The following is a 24,208-nucleotide window of genomic DNA, read 5'->3' as shown; positions in this document are numbered from 1 at the left end:
GACAGTTTGTTCTCCTTTTGTGTTTGCAGCATGGGACATTATATAAGCAATAGGTTGGAAGAGAAAAGGTATATACAGATTACACACAAGGATGTAGTCTACTGTCAATACACATTAGTAGCTCAGGATGACGCTGACAAGCATGGGAGTTATGCTTGCATGTCACGGGAAGAGTAGATCAAGGGCTCTCGTGTTATCCAACTCCCTGGGACCATATGAATTGCCATATGAGATCAGCTTTGTATTCTGAATCTGACACGGCCCACTATCAGCTGCTCATGGGGCAGGTGGAAGGAAACCTGTAATAAACCATTGGGATCACCTGCCCATTGGATAGCTTTGGATTGCTGCAGGAAGTCACTGAGGCCAAGAACTTAACAAGAGTCAAAAAGGGATTGGGCATTTAGCTGAATATGGGGCATATCCAGAGTTGTTGTTTTTAATTATAACAAATTTTGGAAGGGATATTAAAGCTTGTGTGTTGGGCTTTTGCTGATCTCTAACTCTTTGAGATCAGGATTAGACCTTTACGGGGTCCGGAATACCTCACAAGCATCTGGGGCTGGCCACTGTCAGAGGCAGGATCCTGGACAAGATAGACCTTGGATCTGATCCACTCTGACAAGTCCTATGTTCCTGTGCTCCCAGCTGGCCATTGGATTTGTGCCCTAAAGCATGGGGCATATCAAAATGATTTTATCCCAGCTAAAGTAACAGTGGATGCACTCATTAGCTGTATACATAACTAATCCAGTTGTCCAGATCTTTTCTCACACTGTGACCTCCAGGTTACAGCAGCAAAATGTTCAGGACATCCTACCCACCCTGCCCCAATCTAACCAGACAGATAGGAAAGGTGATGGTGCCTCCCTGGACCTGTCCATGTGCCCCTCTTGGGGTTTCAGCCTGTAGGTTGAGAACTCTTAATCTAATCCACTATTTTACAATCCGTTCCTCCCACCCCCTCCTGGTATGTCTTGATTTTCATAGGGCAATCCCATGCCCTGAAATCTTGGCTTTCAGGATGATAAAGGGTTCTGCTTGCAGTTCTTCTACTGGTTTACCAGATGACCTTGGGCATGACACGTCATCGCTTTGTGCCTCAGTTTCCCCATCTGTCAAATGAGGATATTGACACCTGCTTTGTAAAGAGCTTTGAGATCTATGGATGGCAAGTGCTATGTAAGAGCTAGGTATTGTTAATATTTATTAAAAAGACTCAGAATTACTTTCATGCCCACGCAGTATGATCTTAGAATCACAGACGTTTAGAATTGGAAGGGACCTTGAGGGGTCATTTAGTCTAGTCCCCTGCACTAGAGGCAGGACTATGTAATAACTAGACCATTCCTGACCGTGTTTGTCTAATCTGTTCTTAAAAACCTCCAATGGGAGATTCCACAACATCCCTAAGTAACTCCAGTGTTTAACCACCCTTACAGTTAGGAAGTTTTTCCTAATGTCCAACCTAAACCTCTACTGCTGCAATTTAAACCCCTTACTTCTTGTTCTGTCCTCAGTGGATAAAGAGAACAATTTTTCTCCCGCCTCCTGGTAACAACCTTTTTGTATTTGAAACTGTTATCACATTCCCTCTCAGTCTTCTCTTCTCCAGTGTAAACAAATCCAATTTTTTTCAATCTTTCCTCATAGGTCCTGGTTTCTAGACCTTCCATCATTTTTATTGCTCTCCCCGGGACTTTCTCCAATTTGTCCAATCTTTCCTGAAATGTGGCACCCAGAACTAGACACAGTACTCCAGCTGAGGCCTTATCAGCACAAAGTAGAGCAGAAGAATTACTTCTTATGTCTTGCTTACAACACTCCTGCAAATATATCCCAGAATGATGTTTGCTTTTTTTTTTTTTTTGCAACAGTGTTACACTGTTGACTCGTATTTAGCTTGTGATCCACTATGACTCCCAGATCCCTTTCCGTAGTACTCCTGCCTAGGCAGTCATTTCTCATTTTCTATGTGTGCAATTAATTGTTCCTTTCTAAGTGGAGTACTTTGGATTTGTCCTTATTGAATTTCATCCTATTTACTTCAGAACATTTCTCCAGTTTGTCCAGATCATTTTGGATTTTAATCCTATCCTCGAAAGCACTTGCAACTCCTCCTAGCTTGGTATCATCCGCAAACTTTATCAGTGTACTCTCTATGCCATTATCTAAATAATTGATGAAGATATTGAACAGAACCGGATCCAGAACTGATCCCTGCGGGACCCCACTCAACATGTCCTTCCCACTTGACTGTGAACCATTGATAACTACTCTCTGGGAATGGTTTTCTAACCAGATATGCACTCATGTTAGAGTAGCTCCATCCAGGTTGTATTTCCCTAGTTTGTTTATAAGAAGGTCATGTGAGAGTATCAAAAGCCTTACTAAAGTCAAGATATACCAGATCTGTTGCTTCCCCCAATCCACAAGGCTTGTTACCCTGTCACAGAAAGCTATTAGGTTGGTTTGACACGATTTGTTCTGAACAAATCCATGCTAACTGTTACTTATCACCTTATTATCTTCTATGTATTTGCAGATTGATTGCTTGATTGTTTGCTCCATTTATCTTTCCAGGTACTGAAGTTAAGTTGACTGGTCTGTAATTCCCTGGATTGTCCTGATTTCCATTATATTTGCCCTCTTCCAGTCCTCTGGAATCTTTCCATTTTCAAATTTCATCTCTAATGGATCGGATACCTCCTCATTCATCTCCCTGAATATTCTAGAATGTAGTTCATCAGGCCTGGGCGACTTGAAGACATTCAACTTGTCTAAGTAATTTTTGACTTGTCCTTTCCCTATTTTAGCCTCAGATCCTATCTCATTTTCACTGGTGTTCACCATGTTAAATGTTCAATTGCTACTAAACTTTCTGGGGAAAACTAAAACAATAAGCTCTTTAGCACTTTTGCCACTTCCACATTTTTTTATTGTTTTTTCCCCCTCATTGAGTAATGGGCCTACCCTGTCCTTGGTCTTCCTCTTGCTTCTAATGGATTTGTAGAATGTTTTCTTCTCATCCTTTATGTTTCTAGCTGGTTTAATCTCATTTTCTGCCTTGGCCTTTCTAATTTTGTCCCTACATAGTTGTGATGGTTGTTTTATATTCATCCTTTGTAATCTGACCTAGTCTCCACTTTTTGTAGGACTTTTTTTTTTTTTTTTTGAGTTTCAGATCTCTGAAAATCGCCTGGTTAAACCAGGGTTATAGTGTTGGAAGGCTGGAAAATGCCATTAGTTCTGTTAGTGCTCTGTGCTAATGGCAGTGCCTGGGACCTTGCTTCTGTGGAGTTCAGGCCTGGGACCCAGCTACATCCTTATTCTAGTGTCACTGTCACAGGCACCTTCTTACCCTACAGTCTCTCTTCCAGTAAAGTTATTCAGGAGGGGGGGCCAGACTACCATGGAGAGAGACAACCTCACAGCCCCTGTTTCAGTAGCTAATGAAGCTCCTCCCATGGTAAGAGGGTAATGCTGCACCAGGGTACATTTTAAAATTATTTGTTCATCAGCATGTGTTTTAGAGCATGCCAATGTCAAGCATTATTGTTAGCTCTGACTTCATGTCGATTTTCTTTGGAAAGCCACACAACTCAAGGAGGTGTGTGTGTGTCGGGGGCAGTGAACCCATATGAGCTGTCATTCCCGCAACAGCATGTGGGAAAGAGCAACCTTCTGGACTCCTTTAAGATATGATCTATTAATCACAAAGTGATTCATGCTCCGTAATGTCTTGACTCAATGACCGTCTCCTTTGCACTGAAATCTAAAATGAAAATGGTTCTGACAAGTCACTTACAGTCATTGAGTGTCACTTGGAGACAGGCATGCCTGGGCTAACTTGAACTTCGTCACGAGAGATGGCAAAATGATTGTCAAAAAGGAGGGGAAAACACATTTCTGTCAGCTAGATTCACAGCTTAGTGTTTTCTTTTGGCTCGGGAAAACGAATAAAAGGAAGTGTCATTGACAGAGTGGGTGACAGGTGGAGTATACACAAAACATGTTAAAATAATGTTACGGTTCTGGATTAGCCTAACAGAAGTGGTAAACTCAGGCATGAATAAAATTCTGGCCAGATTTTCATAGCCCTGCATTACTGCAGAAGGGCACAAAACGTGAGCACACCCAGAATCCTGCATCTGGGTGAACGAACGATCCTTTGCGTGTGCAAAGTGGGTAATTGAATGTGCACATTCCCTGATTGCACGTGCAATTATGTGATAGGTTATTATTATTTATTACTTGTAGCATGGTAGTGCTTAGATGCCCTGACAAATATATACAGACCGTATTGTGCTAGGCAACACAAACATACTCACAGACAGACCCTGCCCTGAGGAGCTTACATTTTAGATAAGACGAGGTGTGGGGGAAGGAGTGGAAAGAGAGGCATATTAAGGTGATGTGTCTAGAGGTGGAGTTGGAACTAGAATCCAGTTGATCCTATGCATTGGATCACCTGCCTCTCAGTATATGTGACTGTGGGGTGTGGCCATGCAACAGGCTGTGTGGGCTTGTCTTACTGTATTTAGGCATCTGCTTGGGCCTAGAGTGTGTCTCACAGTCTATATTAGTTATTTTTAGTATTGATTTGTAGGTAGTCTGTTTCAATTCATTATTTTTAGATCAGCTATTAAAAAAGGACAAACCAACCATAATGGATATAAAACTAGCCGCTATAGATAGCACTCAGTAACTGGTGCTGCCTACAGAAATAGGAGCAGTCAGTGTGGAAGGAATAAAATAGACAAAACACAAATCAGGCAAAAGCAAAACCAGAAGGGACCCAATCTTGCAAGCCCCTACTACAGGTGTAGTGCGTATTGGAGTGACCATCTGTTTCTCTGCAGTGCTTGGGGTCTCTGAATATTATTAATCTGTGTAACAGTATTCTCAGTAGTGTGGTGTCTGCTACTACATTTATTATGCCTGGCAGCGTTTGAAGGATCAGGTCCTAATATATCTGTGCTGTGCCCTGAAGTTTGCTAGAGTTGGCCTTTGCTGGACCACCAAGCAGAGGTGAGGCTCAGTACTGAAGAAAGTCGGCTACTGGTTCATGTGAGTCTTGTCCAATCAAAAATGATGGTTTCACACACATTGGTAAGATGCGCATACAAATGCAGGCAGGGTTGATGTGAGACCCACATGGTGCCTAGAACTTTGTGTGGGCCCTCTGCACTTCAGGCAACAGTGCCCCCCAGTGACATGTCATGGTGCTTTTCACGCCTATTGTGCTCAAGGGCAAGTGAGAATGCAATAGTTGTAGGTTTCCTGCTTGTTTTCTGAGCTGGAAGCATCGGCTAATCCAGGGCCTTATCCAATGTCCACTGAAATCAACTGAAGCTTTTCTACTGACTTCTGTGGCACTGACTAAGGTCCCAGTGCTCTCCTTTCAGACAAGTTGACTTTGGGAATGGATGCTTCCAAATGGCTGGTGAAATGATAATGACACAGGCTTGTCTACATGAGAACATTGCAGTGGTTTAACTCAAGGTGGCATATTTAAACCAATTTAGTTAAACCAGTGCAAGTTCTGTGTGGACACAATGATTGAGAATAGAGAGTAGTCCATCATGTTCTGTGGAATAACAGTGTTCCCCTATGACTGATATAGGGGAGAGAAGAATGAAAGGGCAAAGTTTATAAACTGGAGTCGCCATTGTCTTAATTCCACAGTTGCTAATAAAAGGCCTCGTTGTAGTACTAGATGCTGCTTCTCTAAGGATCTTGCAGATCCAACAATGTAAACAAAGATTCACCAGCAAGAGAATGAGATGCTTAATAAAAAATTCTCTACATTTTTTCTCTGTTAATTAATTTGGATTACTGGGACAGCCACGGGGTTTAGGTGCATGTACTCTTCTCAAAATAACGTCTGTTAGACCAGGGAATAGTCTGGCAAGGGAAATGGTAAAAGCCTCATAAATTGCGTTACGTAAATTTAGACTGGGCATAGACATTGGAGGCTATATTGTAAGTGACTGTCTTTCACTGATAGGTATCTGTTGAAGATTACCTACAGTGGTTGCCATTTAAAAGTTAATAGCTGTTGAGAGTTACCGCACAGAGTTGTATTGGATATTTGCTATTTTCTATACTCAGGATAGGAAATATTGGCTGTATCTCAGCTGCCGCTACATGAAAACCATTAGTAATCGTTGACTAGAGAGCTCTGTGCCTGTGACAGAAGTCAGAGGTGTAAAAGACCTAATAGTTTAGCCTGGTTTTATTTTTAGTTAGAAAAATTCAGTCTATGGCATGTTTTTTGTGTTGAAATCTCTGCGTAAGAAACGGGTAATCAGTTCAGCCATCATAAAATAGTACTGATGCTATTTTTTTATATGGAAAAAATTGTGTGTAATAAAAATCAGAAAGGAAAAGAAGGTAAAACAATTTACCTGCCCTGCAGTATCATATAGCCCCAGCAAGTGCTGCTTGCCTCCGACAGTCACAGTCACTGGAAGAGAGAAACAACAGAGAGGTTGAGACACAAGCTCCAGCCAGTAGTTATGATTTTACATTTTTTAACTACGTATCCTAGTGCAAGGCAGATTAGCATGCGCCTTACCATGTGAACCCTAAACTAAGCTGACAATCATCTCAAAATGAAGGCAACCTAAGGCCACAACAAAAGCAGATGGTTTGGGTTGAACTCTCATTTCTTAATAGATAGATCAGGGTTTCTCAAACTTCATTGCATTGCGACCCCCACCCCCTTCTGACAACAAAAATTACTACATGATCTTGGGTGCGGGGGAGGGAAAGCCTGAGCCCCACCACCCCGGGCAGTGGGCCAAAATCAAAGCCCAAGGGAGGAGAGCCTGTAACCTGAGCCCTGTTAGATGCCAGTCTAACACCAGCCCTGGCGACTCCATTACAACAGGGTTGTGACCCACTTTGGGGTCCCGACCCGCAGTTTGAGAACCGCTGAGACAGACGAATTGCAAGCACTGCTGCTGTTTGGGTATTCAGAGATCTAAGGACATTTGCTAATCTCTATGAGACCACCAGCTGATACCAGCAAATCATTAGGAGTCCAAAGCACAGGGAACCTTCCTCCCCACCAAGTCTGTTTGGGTTATGTCTGGTCTTGGTGTTTTCTCTGTTCAGACTTTTTTTCTTCCTCAATTCCAGAGCTGTGAAACAATGATGTATTTGGAACTGGGCAGCCCTCAGTCTGGAGCAGTGCAAATGCATTACTTTTTTTGCTCAATCTCTCTTTTTTGAATGCGGTGATGTTCAATACCAGTTAATACAGTGACAGTGTTACAAATCATTGTGCTTCATGCACACTTTGAAAACAGGAGGGTAATCTTAAGTGTCAAACGTTTTCCAGCATATTGACCAGATTTTACAATAGGGCTGATGACTTGCTTTAATGATCAAATTCTGTACTTCAGCACATATGCGCTTAGAGTCAAATTCAATACTGGCTCTCCGGGTCTGCTCCAAAGCTCATTAAAGTCAACTGGAGTCTTACCATTGATTTCCACGGACCTTTTCCACAATATCCTTTATAATTTGATCTCTCTAATCAACATCATTTCATCTAAAATGTCCTCTGCTTTAATAGAGTTTAGTTATCCAGCTAATGTGCTTAAATCATTAAAGTTCTGCGTGGGAAGAGAATTGGGAATTCAATCCCCCCTTAGTCAGTGGGAAAAGATTTTAAGCATGTATCAGGAGAGTCACATCTCAGAACAATGTTGTTCAAAATTATTCACTGGGTGTACAGGATACCAGGATGTCTTAAAACATGCAGGCGAAGGGACTCTGATGCATGTTGGAGATGTGGCTGGGGAGGGCTATCTTTGATACTTTTTCGCTAGTCATCTTCTAAAATTAATAAGATCTAGGAAAGATTAATAGTTAACATTGAGAAAATATGGGACTTGAAATCATCACATAGGCCTTAGCTGATGATTTTACATGATGGGTCTTTTGCAGATGAAAAGTACCCACAGCATTTCAGAAATTAATTTTTGCTGCTGTGGGGAACTGTGATGGGCTGTTGACCCCATACTAGACTGGGAAGCATTGATGAGGCTCAGAAGATGCCAGTTAACCTGGTAAGAAACACCTGAGGGAGAATTAGGCTTGATAAACAATCACTAATGGAGGATGGCACCCAGCTAAGCAGGAAAACCCTGGGATCCTGGCCCTGAGGATAGGGTGTATCTGGAGAGGTGGTGAAGCAAGAGTCCCAGGGAAATGGTGGCAAGGTTCAGGACAGTGCAGATCTTGGTCGCTGATTAGAGGGTCTTGGGCTGGAACCCAGAGTAGTGGATGAGCCCGGGTTCCCCTACCAGCCACTGGGGAAGTGGCACAGTCTGGGCGGTGAGCTGGACCTGAGACAGTTCATATGGAGAGACTTTGAAACCCCAGAAGAGTGAAAACACATAGTGCCATGGCTGGAAGGCCAAGCCACTAAGAGGGAGCGTCCTGGTTCACAAAGAAGCAGCACAGCAACTCCTGGAGCGTGACCGAGGATGCAGCATGAGTGAGAGACCAAAGGGGGCATCAGACTGGGATAGAGTTGTTCCCTAGATGTAGCCATGAAGAGGTGTCACAGCAGTAAGTGTACCCCGATACAGGGCATAACTTGGGATGCCATCTGTTACACTTAGAAATCTCTGCCAGTGTTGTTGGACAGCTTGATTATTCAGCAGGTTTACTAGCTTGCAAAACAGTTGGGTAGCTCAGCTGAAGTATAAACTTAATGAAGCTGACCACCTCATATAAAATACAATGGATCATACTGCTGGAATAGTGAGGACCAGATTCTCGGTTCCACCTTGGCTGTGACTGGTACAGGAGCGAAGAGGGATGGAGAAGTGGCTCAAAGCCATTTTTCATGCTGCATTCAGGGGAGCTGGGGGCTGGTGTGGCCCCAACATAACTTGAAGGAGCCTAAATGCTGCTGCGACAGCTCCCCTGAGGATGCTCTACTAGCCCAAGCCCATTGGTGTGCAATGTGCTTCAGCTACACTCTTCTGCCACTGGCCTACCACGGAATGTCCCCCTGAGGCAAGAGCAGAACTGGCCGTGTTAATCTGACACCACTCAGGGGTTCACCACCCATCCACTTAGGGGAGTTTTGCATCAGCATTGCACTACCTGAGCAGTACTACCTGGAAAGAGGTGGTGGTCAAGTGTTATGTTTAGAACTTGGACTGAAATAAATAAGGCCTGTTCTACACTACATAATTAGGTCAAAGGAAGCCGCCGGTATATACACAGACGCTTGCAGCATCTCCTTCCTTTCCACCTCTGTGACCGTCAGGAGACTGATATCACATAGGGTTGCCTAGGGGAAAGGGGGGAAGTTCTCATTAAAAGTGCTCTTACATGGAAAAAAAGGGCATATAGACCCACCCCTGACATTCCAGATCGCCAAACCACGTGGCCGCTAATGTGCCTTTACTGTGCTTGGCATGGGTCGGCAAGTCGTTTAAAATGGCTGATAGGGGACTGGGGCACCACATGAGAGATTCCGCAATTTGGGAATGAAAACAGCTTTAGTGCTATGGGGAAGGGCCATTGTTCGACGAGCTACCTGTGCTCCCGACATGAGCGTGCCATAAACTTCATTAAAAGTGTGGTCACCCATGACCCAGGGGGAGATGGAGGGGGGTTACTCACCATGGGTGGAGCAGCAAAATGGCACAGTGAACGGTTACGGATTCTGATTAGGTTATGGCTTGCACCTACTGTAATAAGGGTGTTTTATTTTTTTAATGAAAACGGCCTTGCTATGGAAATATTTTATTCATGTACAATGGCTTCTTTATTTTTTCCCCCTGACTGACAGCTGGAAATGTGTCCTTCGGTGGGTCACCAACACCGAAAGCGGACTTTCAGGGATTAGAAGGAGGAGAAAGAGAACGTGGGAAGACGTTCACCGAGATAATGAATGCTTCCAGGACCACTGATGCAGAGCTGAGAGCATGGAGGTTTTTGTTGTCTGAGAAGTTAGACATGGATGTGGAGAGCAGGAAAGCTTCCAATGAGCGAGAGCGTGTGGTGCAGGATGAGACGCTTCGGATTATGAGGGACCAAGCAGACATGTTGAGGCTTCTGGTTGAACTGCAGGAACAGAAGCAGGAGGGTAGAGTCCCTCTGCAGACCCCGGTGGACAGCCAGCCAGCATTGCTGGTGCAGAATTACCCTCTCCCAAGCGTTCCATGAGGCATGGGCGAAAAGTCCATGATCACTTTCACTTAACTCGGGGTGGGGCGGGGGAGTACAAGGAATAGAAGGTGCCCATTCACAGACCTTTGATGGTCTGGAATGCGTGTTATGTTACACAGCTGAAAATGTTTCTCCCATTCCAACTTTACAACTCCTTTTCCCCAAGGGTACCTTTTCTTTCTGGTCTCCCTCTTTACCTATGTTTGTTCAATATAGTAAATGAATTCAAGAAATAAATGTTCTTTATTGATTAGAAGCAGTGAGCTCGGGTGGGGGGTTGGTTTTACAGGGACAGTGATACAAGCCAGGTGAAGGTTTGGGAAAGCACAATGCCGACAAGCAGCTCACATTACTGTGACTCATTTTTGAAATGGCTTTTCAAAGTCTCGCAGATACACAACGCTCTTTGCTGGGCTCTTCTTATTTCCCTGGTGTCTGGCTGCTCAAAAATGGCTGCCACGTGATCTGTTTCAACTGCCCACCCCTGTGAAAAATTTCTCCCCTTTTTTTTCCACAGATATTATGGCACACACAGCAGACAGCTATAACCATGGGGCTGTTCTCCTCACTAAGGTCCAACCTTGTTAGTAGACTTCTTCAGCACCCTTTCAAATGACCAAAGGCACATTCACCCACCATTGTGCACTTGCTGAGCCCATAGTTGAGCCATTCCTTACTGCTGTTCAGACAGCCAGTGTATAGCTTCATAAGCCATGGTAGCAAGGGGTAGGCTGGGTCCCCCAGGATAACTATAGGCATCTCAATGTCATCAATGTTAATTTTGTCATCTGGAAAGAAAGTCCCAGATGGCAGCTTTTTTAACAGACCCGAGTTCCTAAAGATGCACGAGTCATGAACCTTTCCTGAGCATCCTACGTTGATGTCGGTGAAATGTCCCCTGTGATCCACCAGCACTTGCAACACCATTGGAAAGTATTCCTTTTGGTTTATGTACACTTTGGCAAGGGGGTCTGGTGCCAAGATGGGGATAAGTGTGCCATCTATCGCCCCACCGCAATTAGGGAACCCCATTGCGGCAAAACCATCCGCTATGTGCTGCACATTTCCCAGACTCACTATCCTTTGTAGCAGAAGTCGATTAATGGCCCTGCACACATGGAGCACAGCAGCTCCCATGATTGATTTACGTACTCCAAATTGATTCCCTACTGACCGGTAACTGTCTGGTGTTGCAAGCTTCCAAATAGCGATAGCCACTCACTTCTCCACTGTCAGAGCAGCTCCCATTGTGTTGCTGAACTGCAGGGCAGGAGAAAGCTCTGCACAAAGTTCCTGGAAGGTGGACTTCTGCATTCCAGAGTTCTGCAGGCACTGCTCGTCATCCCATACCTGCAAAACGATGTGGTCCCACCAGCCAGAGCTTGTTTCACGGGATCAGAAACAGTGCTCAACAGAGTGCAGCTGCTCTGTGACTGCCATCAGCAACTGTGAATTTGTTTTTTTTCAATGGCTTGCAGCAGGGCTGCTTGCAGGATATTGCTATGTTCCACACTGCAGACCCTACTTTGGCTCTGGAAACACTGCAGGAGAAGGTGTGATGTGTTTGAGATGCTCACAGCAAGAGCACACAGCTGAGCCGGCTCCATGCTTCTGGGGTTATGGCATATGCGTGGAAGTTTTAAGGTGTGAAAACCTCTGGCTTGTTTGCTGTTGATGTGAGGAAGGGAGCACAGTGCATCATGGGATGCTGATGCAATGTTCCCATTCTCCCCTGCGACAATGTTTTGATCCCATGAGGCATTGCACAAACTTCCCAAAAACACACTGTGGCAAGTTGCACTTTGGGATAGCTACCCACAATGCACTGCTTTGTGCATCAATGCAGGCGCTGCTAATGAGGACGCACTCCATTGAGACAATGTGCGTGGCCACACCATGCTCAATCGACTTCATTAATTCGGGGGCTCGAGGTTGAATTAGATAAAGTTGTCTTAATTTTGTAGTGTAGACAAGCCCTCAGACATATCAGCTGCAAGTCAGCAACAGCCACCTTATTTGTTGTTTTTTTCATCTACAGAAATCATGGACAAAAAATGACCCATGCCATCCCATTACCTTTTTGGCAGATAGGTAAGGTGGTGCAAGGCGCACAGGTTTCTATTCAATTAAATAATATGGTGTTGGCATGACAAGCTATAGAATTGTTGTCAAAGTGTAAATGAGACAGACAGCTCTTAGGAATCTACCATTAAATTGGCACAGAGTAAAATTTTCAAAAGTGTCTAAGTTCCACTGAAATCAGTAGCACTGAAAGTCACTGAGTCTTAGACTATTTTTGAAAACTTCCTCCTCAGTCTGCCCAGGCTACACCATGCACTTGGAGTTTTAATCCCCGTCTCTGTCTGGATTTACTGTCCATTCCCAATTCTGTGGCAGGTTGCTATGTAGCATGAGTCATCTCTCTCTCTTTCTTCTCCCAAGTTTAGGTGCAGTTTTTCCTCCTCACTTTTTGTTGAAAAATCTTTCATTTTTTCTCATCATCTTAGGAAATATCTTTCTTGAATTCATTATCACTATGTAACATATTCCTCTCCCACTAGTAGAATTGGTTTATTGACATGAATTTAAATTAGGATGCAGATAGCCTGCTGTACCCTGAATTCTGGCTTTGCCTGTGAATTGTTCGGCTCCCAAACATGGGGATTACCAAATCATTAACAATTCAAATAATTGGGAGGTCTTCTGACACTTGTTTAAGCAGGGTCTGAATGGGCTCTCACCTGACATTTATTAATGAGGTGGGGGAGAAGACTAAAGGAACTAACCTCGTTTGCATAGACACACCCACTCTGTCTAGATGCACAGCATGATGGAGTCACTTTGCCCAAATGATCACTTTTGGCTGGTGCTGGATTGCAAATCACTTTGTTATTGGGGTCAGGGGAGAGGTAATAAAGTGTTATATGAATCAAGGGAAGCAGAACTGTGCTTGGCATGGCCTGCTTGAAGGGTTCACCCTCACCTGAACTGTACTCACTAAGCAGGGGACAGGGGTGCCAAAGCTCAGTGGAGATGAGAGAAGGTGGGGACAGGTGCCTTTACTTGGCAGTGGGGTCTTAGGCACCATTTGATTGTCATCCTCCCCATTGTGTAATGACACAGCTGGTTAAGACTCAGTTGAGAGTCTTTTGTTGTGGATCACTAGAGGTGAAATCGCTGGTAACTAGGTCTAAGCATTAGACCTGCTATGGGATAGTTTCTCTACTGAAGGAGACTACCCAGCTCACACTAGTATTGAGGCTCCCCCATTAACAGATGAAATCACTGAGAGCTGTGTTAAGTGCTATGGCCTCAAGATATCCAGAGGTGGTAGTGGAGGAGTGAATGATGGCAGAGCAGCTGAGGTGCTTTTCTCCCATGCCCTCTGGTCAGGGTAGGAGGTGATTTCACGTGAATGCACCTCTGAACTCTGGGTCTTCACTGAACAAGGACAACAGCTGTGAGTGGGGTGCAGTGGTGGGAGGGGCACATTAGAGGAACTTTTGTTTGTTGGACTTTTTTGCTGCAAGGTGAGAACCTGAGGCGAAGGACAGTGCCCAACATACTTTGGGGTGGGTGTTTTGGTCATATGCTTCTGAATCATGCTTGTGGCACTTTCTCAAATTAATGCTGGGTTACTTTCCCCTTTTTATTAAAACTTTTTTTTTCTACACACCGACTGAGTGCTTACAAGAAGGGAAGTATTTGAGGCTCCTGGCGTGGTGTGTTATTTTCCCAGGTTACTGGGTGGGGGCTCGAGCTGGTTGTGAGTTGTATTGTTAAAAAGGAACCCCTAGATATTGAACCCATCCCTTGTCACTGCCAACTCCACCTGGCAGAAGGCTTACACTTGTGTAACATAATGTCTGCATTGTGATGTTCTGGTAATAGAACTTCCATCATGTCATGGACATGGTGCTTGTGAAACAGACATCAGAGGTGAATTAGTTGATTCTTCCAGTGAAGATCTCACATGCATGAGCTGCATGCCTCTGCAGTGTGAGCGACGACTCAGCATGTCCACTCTGTAGACAGCGGTCATAGCAGTGACTACAGCAACTAGCATATCTATGAGCTGCAGCCAATGTTCCCTCCAATTTTTTACATCCGTGTGTGGCATGTATTTTATGTGCACCAGTATGGAGGTGATGTGTGGTGGGGGTGGGGCTGAGGGTTTCAGAGTGTGGGAGGGGGTTCAAGGGCTGGAGCAGACCATTGAGGTGGAGGGGGGTTCGGGCTCTGGGGTGGGGCTGGGGATGAGGGGTTCAGAGTGCGGGAGGGGGCTCAGAGCTGGGGCAGAAGGTTGGGCTGAGAGGGAGTGAGGGCTCCATCTGGAGGGTGCAGGCTCTGGGATGGGCCCAGGGATGAGGGGTTTGGGGTGCAGGCTGCCCCGTCACTGTGTCGGGGAGAGAGGACTCCCTCCAGTCCTCTCTTGCCTCAGCTGCTGAGGGCTGGGAGAGACTGCCTGTCCCCACCGCGGCAGCTCTGGGGCCGGGGCCGGGGCTGAGGGAGGGAGAGAGGTGCCTCTCCCCGCCGCAGCCCTGCATGCCCCATACCACTCTCTAGTCCAGGTCTCTGCGGCTGCAGAGCCTTGATAACCTGCTGCACAGCTTAGAGGGAACTTAGGTTGCAGCTGCTTTTCCAGGTTCATAAACCCTGCTGTTGGTTTATATTCTGCTATTAATCTACTGTTGCCTGTTGCTCTTGCACCAGCTGTTCTTAGACCATCCTGAATTATTTCAGTAAACCAAAACCAGCATATAAGTGTTACAGGGGCGGCTCTAGAAAATAGGCTGCCCCAGGCAGCTGTGTGTGCTGCCCGCGCCCTCTCTCCCCTCCCCCCTCCCGGCTGTTGAGCCCGCGCGGCAGCTCGAGAGCCGGGGCGGACGGGACCGCGCGGCCATGACTGGAGCGAGGCTCCACCGAGCGCCGGGACGGAGCGGGAACAGCGCCGGCGGCACGCGGGGTCCGGGCGGGGGGGGGGGTTCGCTCGCACTGCTCGGTCATGCGCCTGCGGCGGGCCAGCCCCGAGAGCGGACCGCCGCGCCGCAGTCATGCCCGCGGTCCGGTCCCGGTCGGTCCGGCCCGGCGCGCGCGGACCTCAGACTCCGGCAGGAGCACGCCCGCCGGCGCCCCCGCCCCAGCTAGATTTGCCCCCCCCAGCAACAGCTTGTTGAAGTGTTATCAAGTCATTAGATGTGATCCAGCAGTGGCTCTCAAACACTTTTACTGGTGACCCCTTTCACATAACAAGCCTTTGAGTGCGACCCCCCCCTTTTAAATTAAAAACACTTTTTTATATATTTAACACCATTATAAATGCTGGAGGCAAAGCGGGGTTTGGGGTGGAGGTTGACAGCTCATGACCTCCCATGTAATAACCTCGTGACCCCCTGAGCGGTCCCAACCCCCAGTTTGAGAACCCCTGTGATACAGACTCATTTGCAGAAGCGTGAACTGGAGCTTCATAAGTTTTGGGATAACAATATATAAACGAAGGTAAATTTTCATCTACTAGCTGCTCTGGCCAAACTATGATGATTGAATGGTTTTGTAGCTTTTGGGTGGTGAACTTGGCAGACAGAGGTCTTCTAGATCCCCGGCTATGTCGATTAAGCATCTTGGTCATATACCCTTCAAGAATAAACACCAGCCCTCTGAAAATCAGACCCCCTATGTGTCTGCAGCTGGGCACCTGGAATTAGAGGCCATTTTGAAACCTGGACCGACTTACTTGCCCAGTGTCGCTCAAGAAAAGAGTAACAAGCAGGTCAATTTAGCGCTAATGCCTGCTGACTCCCAGGTGTGTACTTTGTCTTTCCTCCCCTGCTTCTGTATCCTTCCTCCTTTATAAATATTTCCTTTGCTTTCATTGAATGCAATATTAAAACATCTAATTGCAAATGAACCCCAGACAGGAATAGGAGTTATTGGGTTCCTGTGCTCACAGTCAGAGAGCCTCCAAGATCCATTGGTTTGCAATAGTCAGCGTGCCCAACCGTTCGTTACTTCTGTATGTTTGAATCGTCACCAGGAAATTAACTCATGGGTTGCTAGAGCTGTGTTCCCACTTTGCTCCCTTAAAATAAACAAGATTGGATCGTGGGCAAATTGGTTCCTGTCACAGTCTTAAAGCCTGCAACTTCAGAGTAATCTTTTTTGAAGGAAAAACCACAAGCATGTTACCTTGCACCTTAATTGGCCTAAAATCAGGATTTTGGGTATAAAATGAACTAACAGTCTTTCTTTAATTGTCCCTGTAACCATCTAATGTCAAAACTACAAACCGTATACATCTTCGGTGGTTAACGTTTTCCAGAAGAAGTTCTCAGAATAGCTTGAAGCAGACTGGCATTAGCCACACCATTCTCAGTCACAGCATCAAAAGGTGAGTTTTGTGTCGCGCAGAGTGCATTTTTTGTTTTGTCTGACATTTAAAAGGTTTGAAGAATGGTCACAGAGTGTTTCCTGAGGTGAGGCCATAATAAGGTCTTGAGTGGATTTAGCTATATCTTAACCCCTAAATGTAGCTTTTGACTTATTGAGGTCATTGCTTTTGCCTTCAGATTCACAGAGGTTTTAAGGCCAGAGGGGATCGTTACATCTGACCTAACTACATTAAGTCTGACCTAACTAAATAGAATTTTCTTTTTTAGTGTCTCAGTATAAGGCATGTTTTCCAGATCTCGAATCATGTTTGTAGCTTTGTTCTGAACGCTTTCCAGTTTTTCAACATCTTTTTTAAAGTATGGAAACCAGGACTGGACACAGTATTCCAGTCATGGTCTCACTAATACCATATCTAGGGTTAACATTACTTCCCTCCACCTGCTTGGTATTCCCTGCGTATAACTCCAAACAGTGCCTTGGCTCTTTATGAAAACTCTGATGATTTTATCATGAATCACACAATATCTGTTTTTTCCCCTAAGCCCCACCTCCTGGAGTCAGGTGATTCTGTGAGAATCTCAGCTTTCATTTTTTCCCCACAAGTTTGTTTCTAGCCTTCGTTGCTGCTGAGAAAAGCTTGAAAATGTGACCTGGGTGTACCCTAAAGACCTGGAAGGCAAATAAACTGGAAGGCAAATAAAAAGAGCCTCCCCAAATCTCATGATTTTTTGGGATCTGAGCCATGGTTTTCAAATGCTTGGGATTGGCAATGCTGAAAGAAGCAGTGGCTGCGGGGGACCTTTGGGTGCTCATGGTATCATCACTGCCTAACACCTTTTTTTTGGTTTCTGGACATTCTTTCCCCTCTGCTGATTGGCTGCTTGTTCCAACTCCCCCCTCCCACTTCTCTCAGATTTAATTAAAAAGCACCGAAACAGGCATGATGGTAAGTATAATGAGGAATGCCTGCCCTGTGGTGTGCTGTATGTCTGTATTGGTTTTAGTAGTTGGAGAATTCAGACTGAGTTAATGAGAAACTCAGCCACCTCAACTTGCATTACAGCCAGGTTAGAAAAGCAGGCCTACATCAACTGACAGCTCTGTCATCCAGTTCCCAAATAAAAATGGATTCATCTAGACAGTGCAACCCCCTCAGAGAATATGTGCCTTGCACCGAGTATGTCTTCTTATAGCATTGTGTTTTACAAGGCCTTAGCTCTATAAATTGTTCCCAGTTCTCCACAGCTAGGTACGTGCTGTGCAGAGAAGGCTAATAAAAGAGAGACCAGTCCGCTAACCATTTTTATCCAAGCAGCTTATATCAAATGCTATAAATCTTTTAAAGTGCCTGGAGCACATGGAATTTGGTGTTGGCAAACTTACATGACAAAGAACACACAGGCAGTGGAGATGGATTAGAAAGAGCAAACAGCATAAATCTTGCCCAGAAATAGATGAAAGGGAATGGAAATTCCCAAAGCCTTCAGCACACAAATGCAACACTGAAAATATGAGCTTGTTCCTTCCTAGTCCGGGATGCGGGTTATTTATAGACAGAATGAAATAAGATGATTTATCAGAACCATTGACCTCATTATTTGTAAATTCAGCACCGGAGGATGTCCACTGCACCCCAGGGAATTACAGTATTGCTGCACTAAACAATCCCTGAGCAAAGTAACTTTGCCTGAGGGAGGAGTGTTAGATAGCCTGGTTCGGTTTTCACATACCTAAGTCCCTCCGTAACCCTGCCCTAGGGTGTTTCAGGGATATAAATATTATACTGCGGTATTGTAAAGAGTGAAATGCTAATGTGATTACAAGGTTTGGGGAATATAGGAACAATTATATCTAAGGGCATGTCCACACAGAGACTTAGTGCACAGCAAGCTGGGGTGTCAATCTAGGACACTCTAGCCTGCCACACACTGAGCAGCCACACACTGAGTTTCAAACAGCAGTAGATCATGAGCGTTTTGTCAAAGAGTCTTGTAGTAGCGGTGGCAGTCTAGGCACATGAACTGGAGATGTTTGCAGATTGGCACTGGCATCCTTGTCTCAATGGTATTTATAATTGAGTGTCCTGTTATTCAGGAAAATTCCTCGATGGAAGGTAATAGTGGTAAAATCAGAGCAGATGGTGGACAAAGGAATGAGTGCAGCAGTAAATAGTCTGAACATCTGCAAAAGCTGGGCAGTAGAGATGCTAGAACTAACTCTAAACAATGATGGTAACTGTAGCACCTTTACCTGGATGGAGCGGAAGTGCTTTTGTGGGGGATCAAATTGTTTATGTTGCAGAAATGGGCTGGTGGTGGTGGTGGGGAGATTTTGGCTGAGATTGTAGCGTGAGCCTGTGCAAAAATGAAACTAACAGTGTGTGGGTTAATAATAATCTATATCTATCACTCTTCTAAGTATTTATAATCCTTCCATCACCATAGCACAGTAACTATTTTTCTGGAGCTGGGATTTAGGCGCAAAAGAAGGAGAACAAGCAGATTATTAAAGAAACAATAGTTGATCCTCTGAATAATCTTAATATTTTCAGCTGATCATAGAGCTGACCTGGTTTGCAAAAGAGCAGACACTCTGTCTTTTTAACAGAGATAAGATCAGTCAAGGCTATTGAAATCAACTGTTTTTGCCATAACATAATTCTCCTAAAGGAGAATTTGGCTTCCCCTAACAATGGCATGCTAGGCTCAATAGGCAGAGCAAACAGTGTGGGTTCCGTTGCATGGGGCTGGGGGAGATCTGGGGAGTCTGAAGAGCAGTGGTCCCCTATAGTGGAGTGCGCCCCCTAAGGAGACGTAGAGGAACATTCAGGGTGTGTGTGGCAGGGCCCAGGCTGGGCGAGGATGGAGCGCCGCCCTCAGCCCAGCTCCTCCCCCAGCCGCAGTTCCACTCTGCCCCCAGCTCCCTCCCCAGCCCAGCTCTGCCTCTAGCCGCAGCTTCTCCCCCATCCCCAGTTCTGCTCCACCTGAAGAAGCAAACTGTGACCCAGAAGGCTTGCACCATTGGTGGGATTCTGGGGATGTGGAAGAGCTGCTGGGGAGGCTTGGGAAGAGAGCACTAGTTCAGCGCCTCGGAGGCAACAGGATCAATGGGGATCCCCATTCCCAAGAAGAGTGTCAGACATGAGGTCTACACCAGGAGATGTGCCTAGAGCCCCAAAGCCAGGAACAGTGCCTAAAGTCTGCCCAGCCCCCGCAAGCGAAGGGCAGGTGGGATTCAGTTTGGCGCCCTTACAGCAGTCTAGTGAGTGTCCAACAGGGGGAGCTCACCCAGGTCTGTGACTGGGCTGTATAGGCATTGCTGGACAGCTACAAGTATTCTGCAGCAAACAAACACTTGAACATGATAAGTGCCACTGAGAGTTATCAATCATCGTTAATAGCTGTCTATAAACATAGGAGGCTGAAGAGTACAGTGATGCAAGTCCAGAAAACATTTTAATTCCAAGCAGCTGCTATAAGCTTATACCTGTGCAGGTTTAGCTGACTGACTGCTTAGGGAAAGTCGATGGCTCAGCAGAATGGTAATGATCTTGGAGTCTTTCACCTCTAGGTCTGGTGTGAATTGCCCCCTAGCTGGGAGCGAATAAAAATCCTCACTGTCAGAGGGCTAGCGCTCAGCATGGAGTTACTTGGCGATCTCAGTCTAGATCCTAGTGTCCACTTCCCAGAGACAATTAGCATACCAGCATTAATTGGCACACTTTCAGCAGAGGAGGCAAGAAAGGGGCATGGTGCATGAATTCAGCTCTCCTTCTGGACTCTCACCCAGTGCGGATGACCTATCTTCTTGGAGAGATGCTGGGGGTAGATCGAGGACGTCAGTCTGCGGGGCTGTCAATCTGCCCCTCCTATGATTACTGAATACATTTAAACAAAGAAAAGTTGGATTCTCTCTTTTTTGCCAAGGTACAAGGGAAACAGGCACCGGAGATAGATAGGAAAGGTCGAGGAAGATGAATCTAGCACTGAAGTGCATGGGAGGGGACAGAAATTCATGATTTCCATAACAGAGAAATATGATTAAGGTTCAAAGAATGTAAAACAGGACGTATTCCCAAAACACCGATTACAGAGACTTTGTTTTAACTGTACAAATATTCCATTTATCTTATTCATCATATTTACCTTATGATAAGGTTTCCCACATTCACATTTGGGCCAAGTGCATTAGTGAAAGAAAGTGCACATAGCAACATCTTGGCATGCTAGTCAGACATCATCAAGTGCACCTGCTCCAGGAATCTGTGGCCAAACTCTGTTTTCTACTGCACTGGTGTAGATCTGGAGTAACTCCAGCATCTACTATAGCAAACTACAATGGAGTTACTCCAAGTTTACTACAGGGCAGTTGAAAGCAGAATTTGACCTGCTGTTCCCTATCCTGCCAAAGCAGAAACACCTTGGGCACACTGAATTGAATCAATGTACATCTGAGCCTTTTATTCATGGCATAAGGGAGACAAGAGAGACACGGGGACAGGATGATGGATAATAAAGTCTGAACAAATTCTGTTCTGTACCTTACATGTTCAGGTCTCTTAAGCTTAACTTCAACACTGACTTTACTGCATATGTAAGAGATGAAGTCTGATCCTGCTGCCACGGAGGGCAGGGGCCGTACTCCCATGCTGTGCTCCCTGGGAGTGGGAGCAGACCTGTAATGATTCAGTCTTAGGTGCCAGCTTTTAGCTGCTATTTATCATACTGCTTACAATGATTTGCCAAACATTGTGTCTGTCAGTCATTCGCCCGGTGCTGTAAAGACATTTTTCAAAGGCCAGGGAGGTAGATGGGAGCAACAACCCTTTAATTAGGGAAAGACCTTAGGTGGTCCAGTGTAGATCCAAAAAGAGGTGGGAGTGAGGATATGGTCCAGGATGCCCCTTCACCTGCCCCCTGTGTCGATCCATCCTAGGCAGCCAGAGGGACAGTGTTTGGGCTCCCAGAGCTCATGGGGCTCCACCCGCAAAGGGCCATGGCTGGGGTGGGGGTGAGGCTGTGTCCAGGCCCTGCTCCTGTGTGTAGTGACTGGGGGCTGGAAGCCTGAGCTGAAAGGAGGGCACGTAGCCCTTCGAGACAAAAGATTAAGGGCCACTGCTAAGTGCCTGTTCCATTTAGTAGTCTGGCTCCTTCCACATGCAGGCTCGTACCTTTCCAGGCGGCCTCATCATGGCTGGTCTTGAATTCTGCAGTGCCGTGACCGGGGAAAATCCAGGGAGGAGGGTGACCAGGAGCCCAGTTTTCCACTGGACAGTCTGGTTGAAAAAGAGACCTGACGGTGTCCAGATCTACAGTCTTGTGCCAGAATGATCATACAGCTAGAATTCACTGAGCTTATTAGATAAGACACTCTCACCCATCCTGGCCAATCTGGGTAATGCATACTACAGATTCCCAGGAGCTCATTCTGAATGTACATCCACAAAGAATCAAGATGTCAGATTAAATCAAAGGGATCTCAGTTTAGCCCTTTAAGCTCAGCTGAAAACATTGCTCTACAGCAGGGGTAGGCAACCTATGGCACACATGCCGAAGGCGGCACGTGAGCTGATTTTCAGTGGCACTCACACTGCCCAGGTCCTGGCCACCGTTCGGGGTGGGACTTTGCATTTTAATTTAGTTTTTAAATGAAGCTTCTTAAACATTTTAAAAACCTTATTTACTTTACATGCAACAATAGTTTAGTTAATATTATAGACTTATAGAAAGAGACCTTCTAAAAATGTTAAAATGTATGACTGGCACATGAAACCTTAAATGAGAGTGAATAAATGAAGACTCGGCACATCACTTCTGAAAGGTTGCCGACCCCTGCTCTACAGTAAGGAAAGCCATGTTGGGCAGAGGATGAATTTCTTGTGACTTCCTACAGACCTGCTCAAACTATGCTGTTTGTGCCCTCTTAGGGACCAAGGTAGAACACACTATTAAAAAAAATCACTTTCCCCCACCCCCCCAAAAAAAGGTCTACTGAATGAAAATGTCCCCAGACTTTTAAATGAAGCACAGTAGATACACAGTGTATTTGTTTTAAGGAAGGCTGTGCAGTTTAAGGGCCGGATTCTTAGCAGGTGTAAATCAGCGAAGTCACTCTGTGAGGCCAAGGGATCAGTGCTGCTTGACACCCGCTAATGAACTAATCCTAAATATTCCCTCAGAATTATAGGTCAGATCCTGTGTGGCTGCCTTATGCTGCATTTCTCATGTACGCTGGCTATAAAATCCTGAGCAACAGGTCCAAGAAAATGTTCTCAGTGTAAGGATGATCCCGCTGGGCTGTAGAGCTGATTTGATAGCTCGTGTGCCACAGCCCTTCCTTGGTGCCTAGCATTGTAGGGAAAGGGAGTATGGTTACTGTCAAGAAGGCAGGAAGCCCCTCTGCTATACCAAGCCTATGAGTTTGTGGCATAATTTTAGCCAGCTCTTATGCTGCTCTAGTACACGGTGCATGGGGGTTTCCCAGAATAGCACCAGGATCAAATGGCGCAAATGGGAGCTTTACCCTGGTTTGGAATACGTACCACTGACTTTCACTCTGAGCATTTTGGGGGTACCTACGGAGCATGGGGAGCACCCTATACATCTGGATCACTCTGGGGCATACAAACCGTTCTTGTCCACAAAAGCTCTTGTATGACAGTTGGCTTTGCAATTAGTGATTGCCTCATGTGTTCATATTGGCTTGTGGCAATACAGAGTGGAACTGAAGAGGAAGCAGCCATGAACCACAAAGCTTTGGCCTAGAACCTAGACACACTTTTAAAAGAGAAATCTTTGGTCTTTTCCCCTAACTGCTGATATTCTCAGCACTCTGATCAGTGCTTGTGTTCCCTTTCCCTTCGCGCCATCTTTTTCTGCCTTTGCTCTGACCAGGTCATTGTACTAATGAGGACTTACACAGCAGCCAAACAGATTTTCATTTTACAGAACATTTAAGGTAGAACAAACTCGGCTGCTTTCCTGGAGATCTTTTTCTGGGTGACCTTTGGGTGAGCCCGAATTGCTGCAATCAAAGCAGTGCAAATCTCTAGGAATAGGACAAAAACAGTGCCTGAAATTGGGTGCCAGCATTACAGCTCTAATTAAAAGCAGTAGTTTTTATGCATTTCTGTGTGGATTATAGCATCAGGCTCCGACTCTGAAATCTGAGCCAGGTGGGCAGACACCTGCCCTCGCTCAGGGGTACTGTTTACTTCATTGGTTTATGCCTGTGCTGATCAGATTGCAGGACTGAGGCCTAGGCTTGCAAAATGTCAGTCTTCACATCCCTCATCACTTCCTCTTTCAGTGGTTGTTTCCGTTGAACAGTTTTGTGAATTCTGTGATCATGGAAAAAACAGATTTTCTTCCTCACTTTTCCACAAAATTGATGACAAAGCAAGCTTCTATGATTTCACGGTACATGCAAACTGTTAGCCACATCTAGTCTGCAAGGATTTCCCTAATGTCCTGTGAATAGGCCTCCCCTTGCCTTCCATGCACTGTAGCAGATGTTCCATCTCTGACAGGCCTGAACGCTTCTCTCATGAGTTATGTATTTCCAGGTTTCCAAGTAATGCAACCTCATGTGCAGCAACTGACAGAGCAACACGTTC

At 45.5% G+C, this 24,208-nt stretch overlaps 1 protein-coding gene across 2 annotated transcripts in view; it reads right to left on the bottom strand.

Annotated features, from left to right (window-relative positions):
* RHOJ (ras homolog family member J) overlaps positions 1 to 24,208 on the bottom strand; it is a 134,710-nt gene that overhangs the window by 14,371 nt on the left and 96,131 nt on the right. For both annotated transcript variants that reach the window (XM_039537108.1, XM_039537109.1), the window contains one exon: positions 6,411 to 6,469. In XM_039537108.1, the coding sequence (XP_039393042.1) occupies positions 6,411 to 6,469 (59 nt within the window). The remainder of the gene's footprint in view (positions 1 to 6,410; positions 6,470 to 24,208) is intronic.

The sequence above is a fragment of the Mauremys reevesii genome, linkage group 4 (genome assembly GCF_016161935.1).
Source record: "Mauremys reevesii isolate NIE-2019 linkage group 4, ASM1616193v1, whole genome shotgun sequence".
In the NCBI taxonomy this organism is placed as follows: domain Eukaryota; kingdom Metazoa; phylum Chordata; order Testudines; family Geoemydidae; genus Mauremys; species Mauremys reevesii.
The sequence above is the reverse complement of the archived record's forward strand: the minus strand, read 5'-3'. Positions and strand labels throughout refer to the sequence as shown.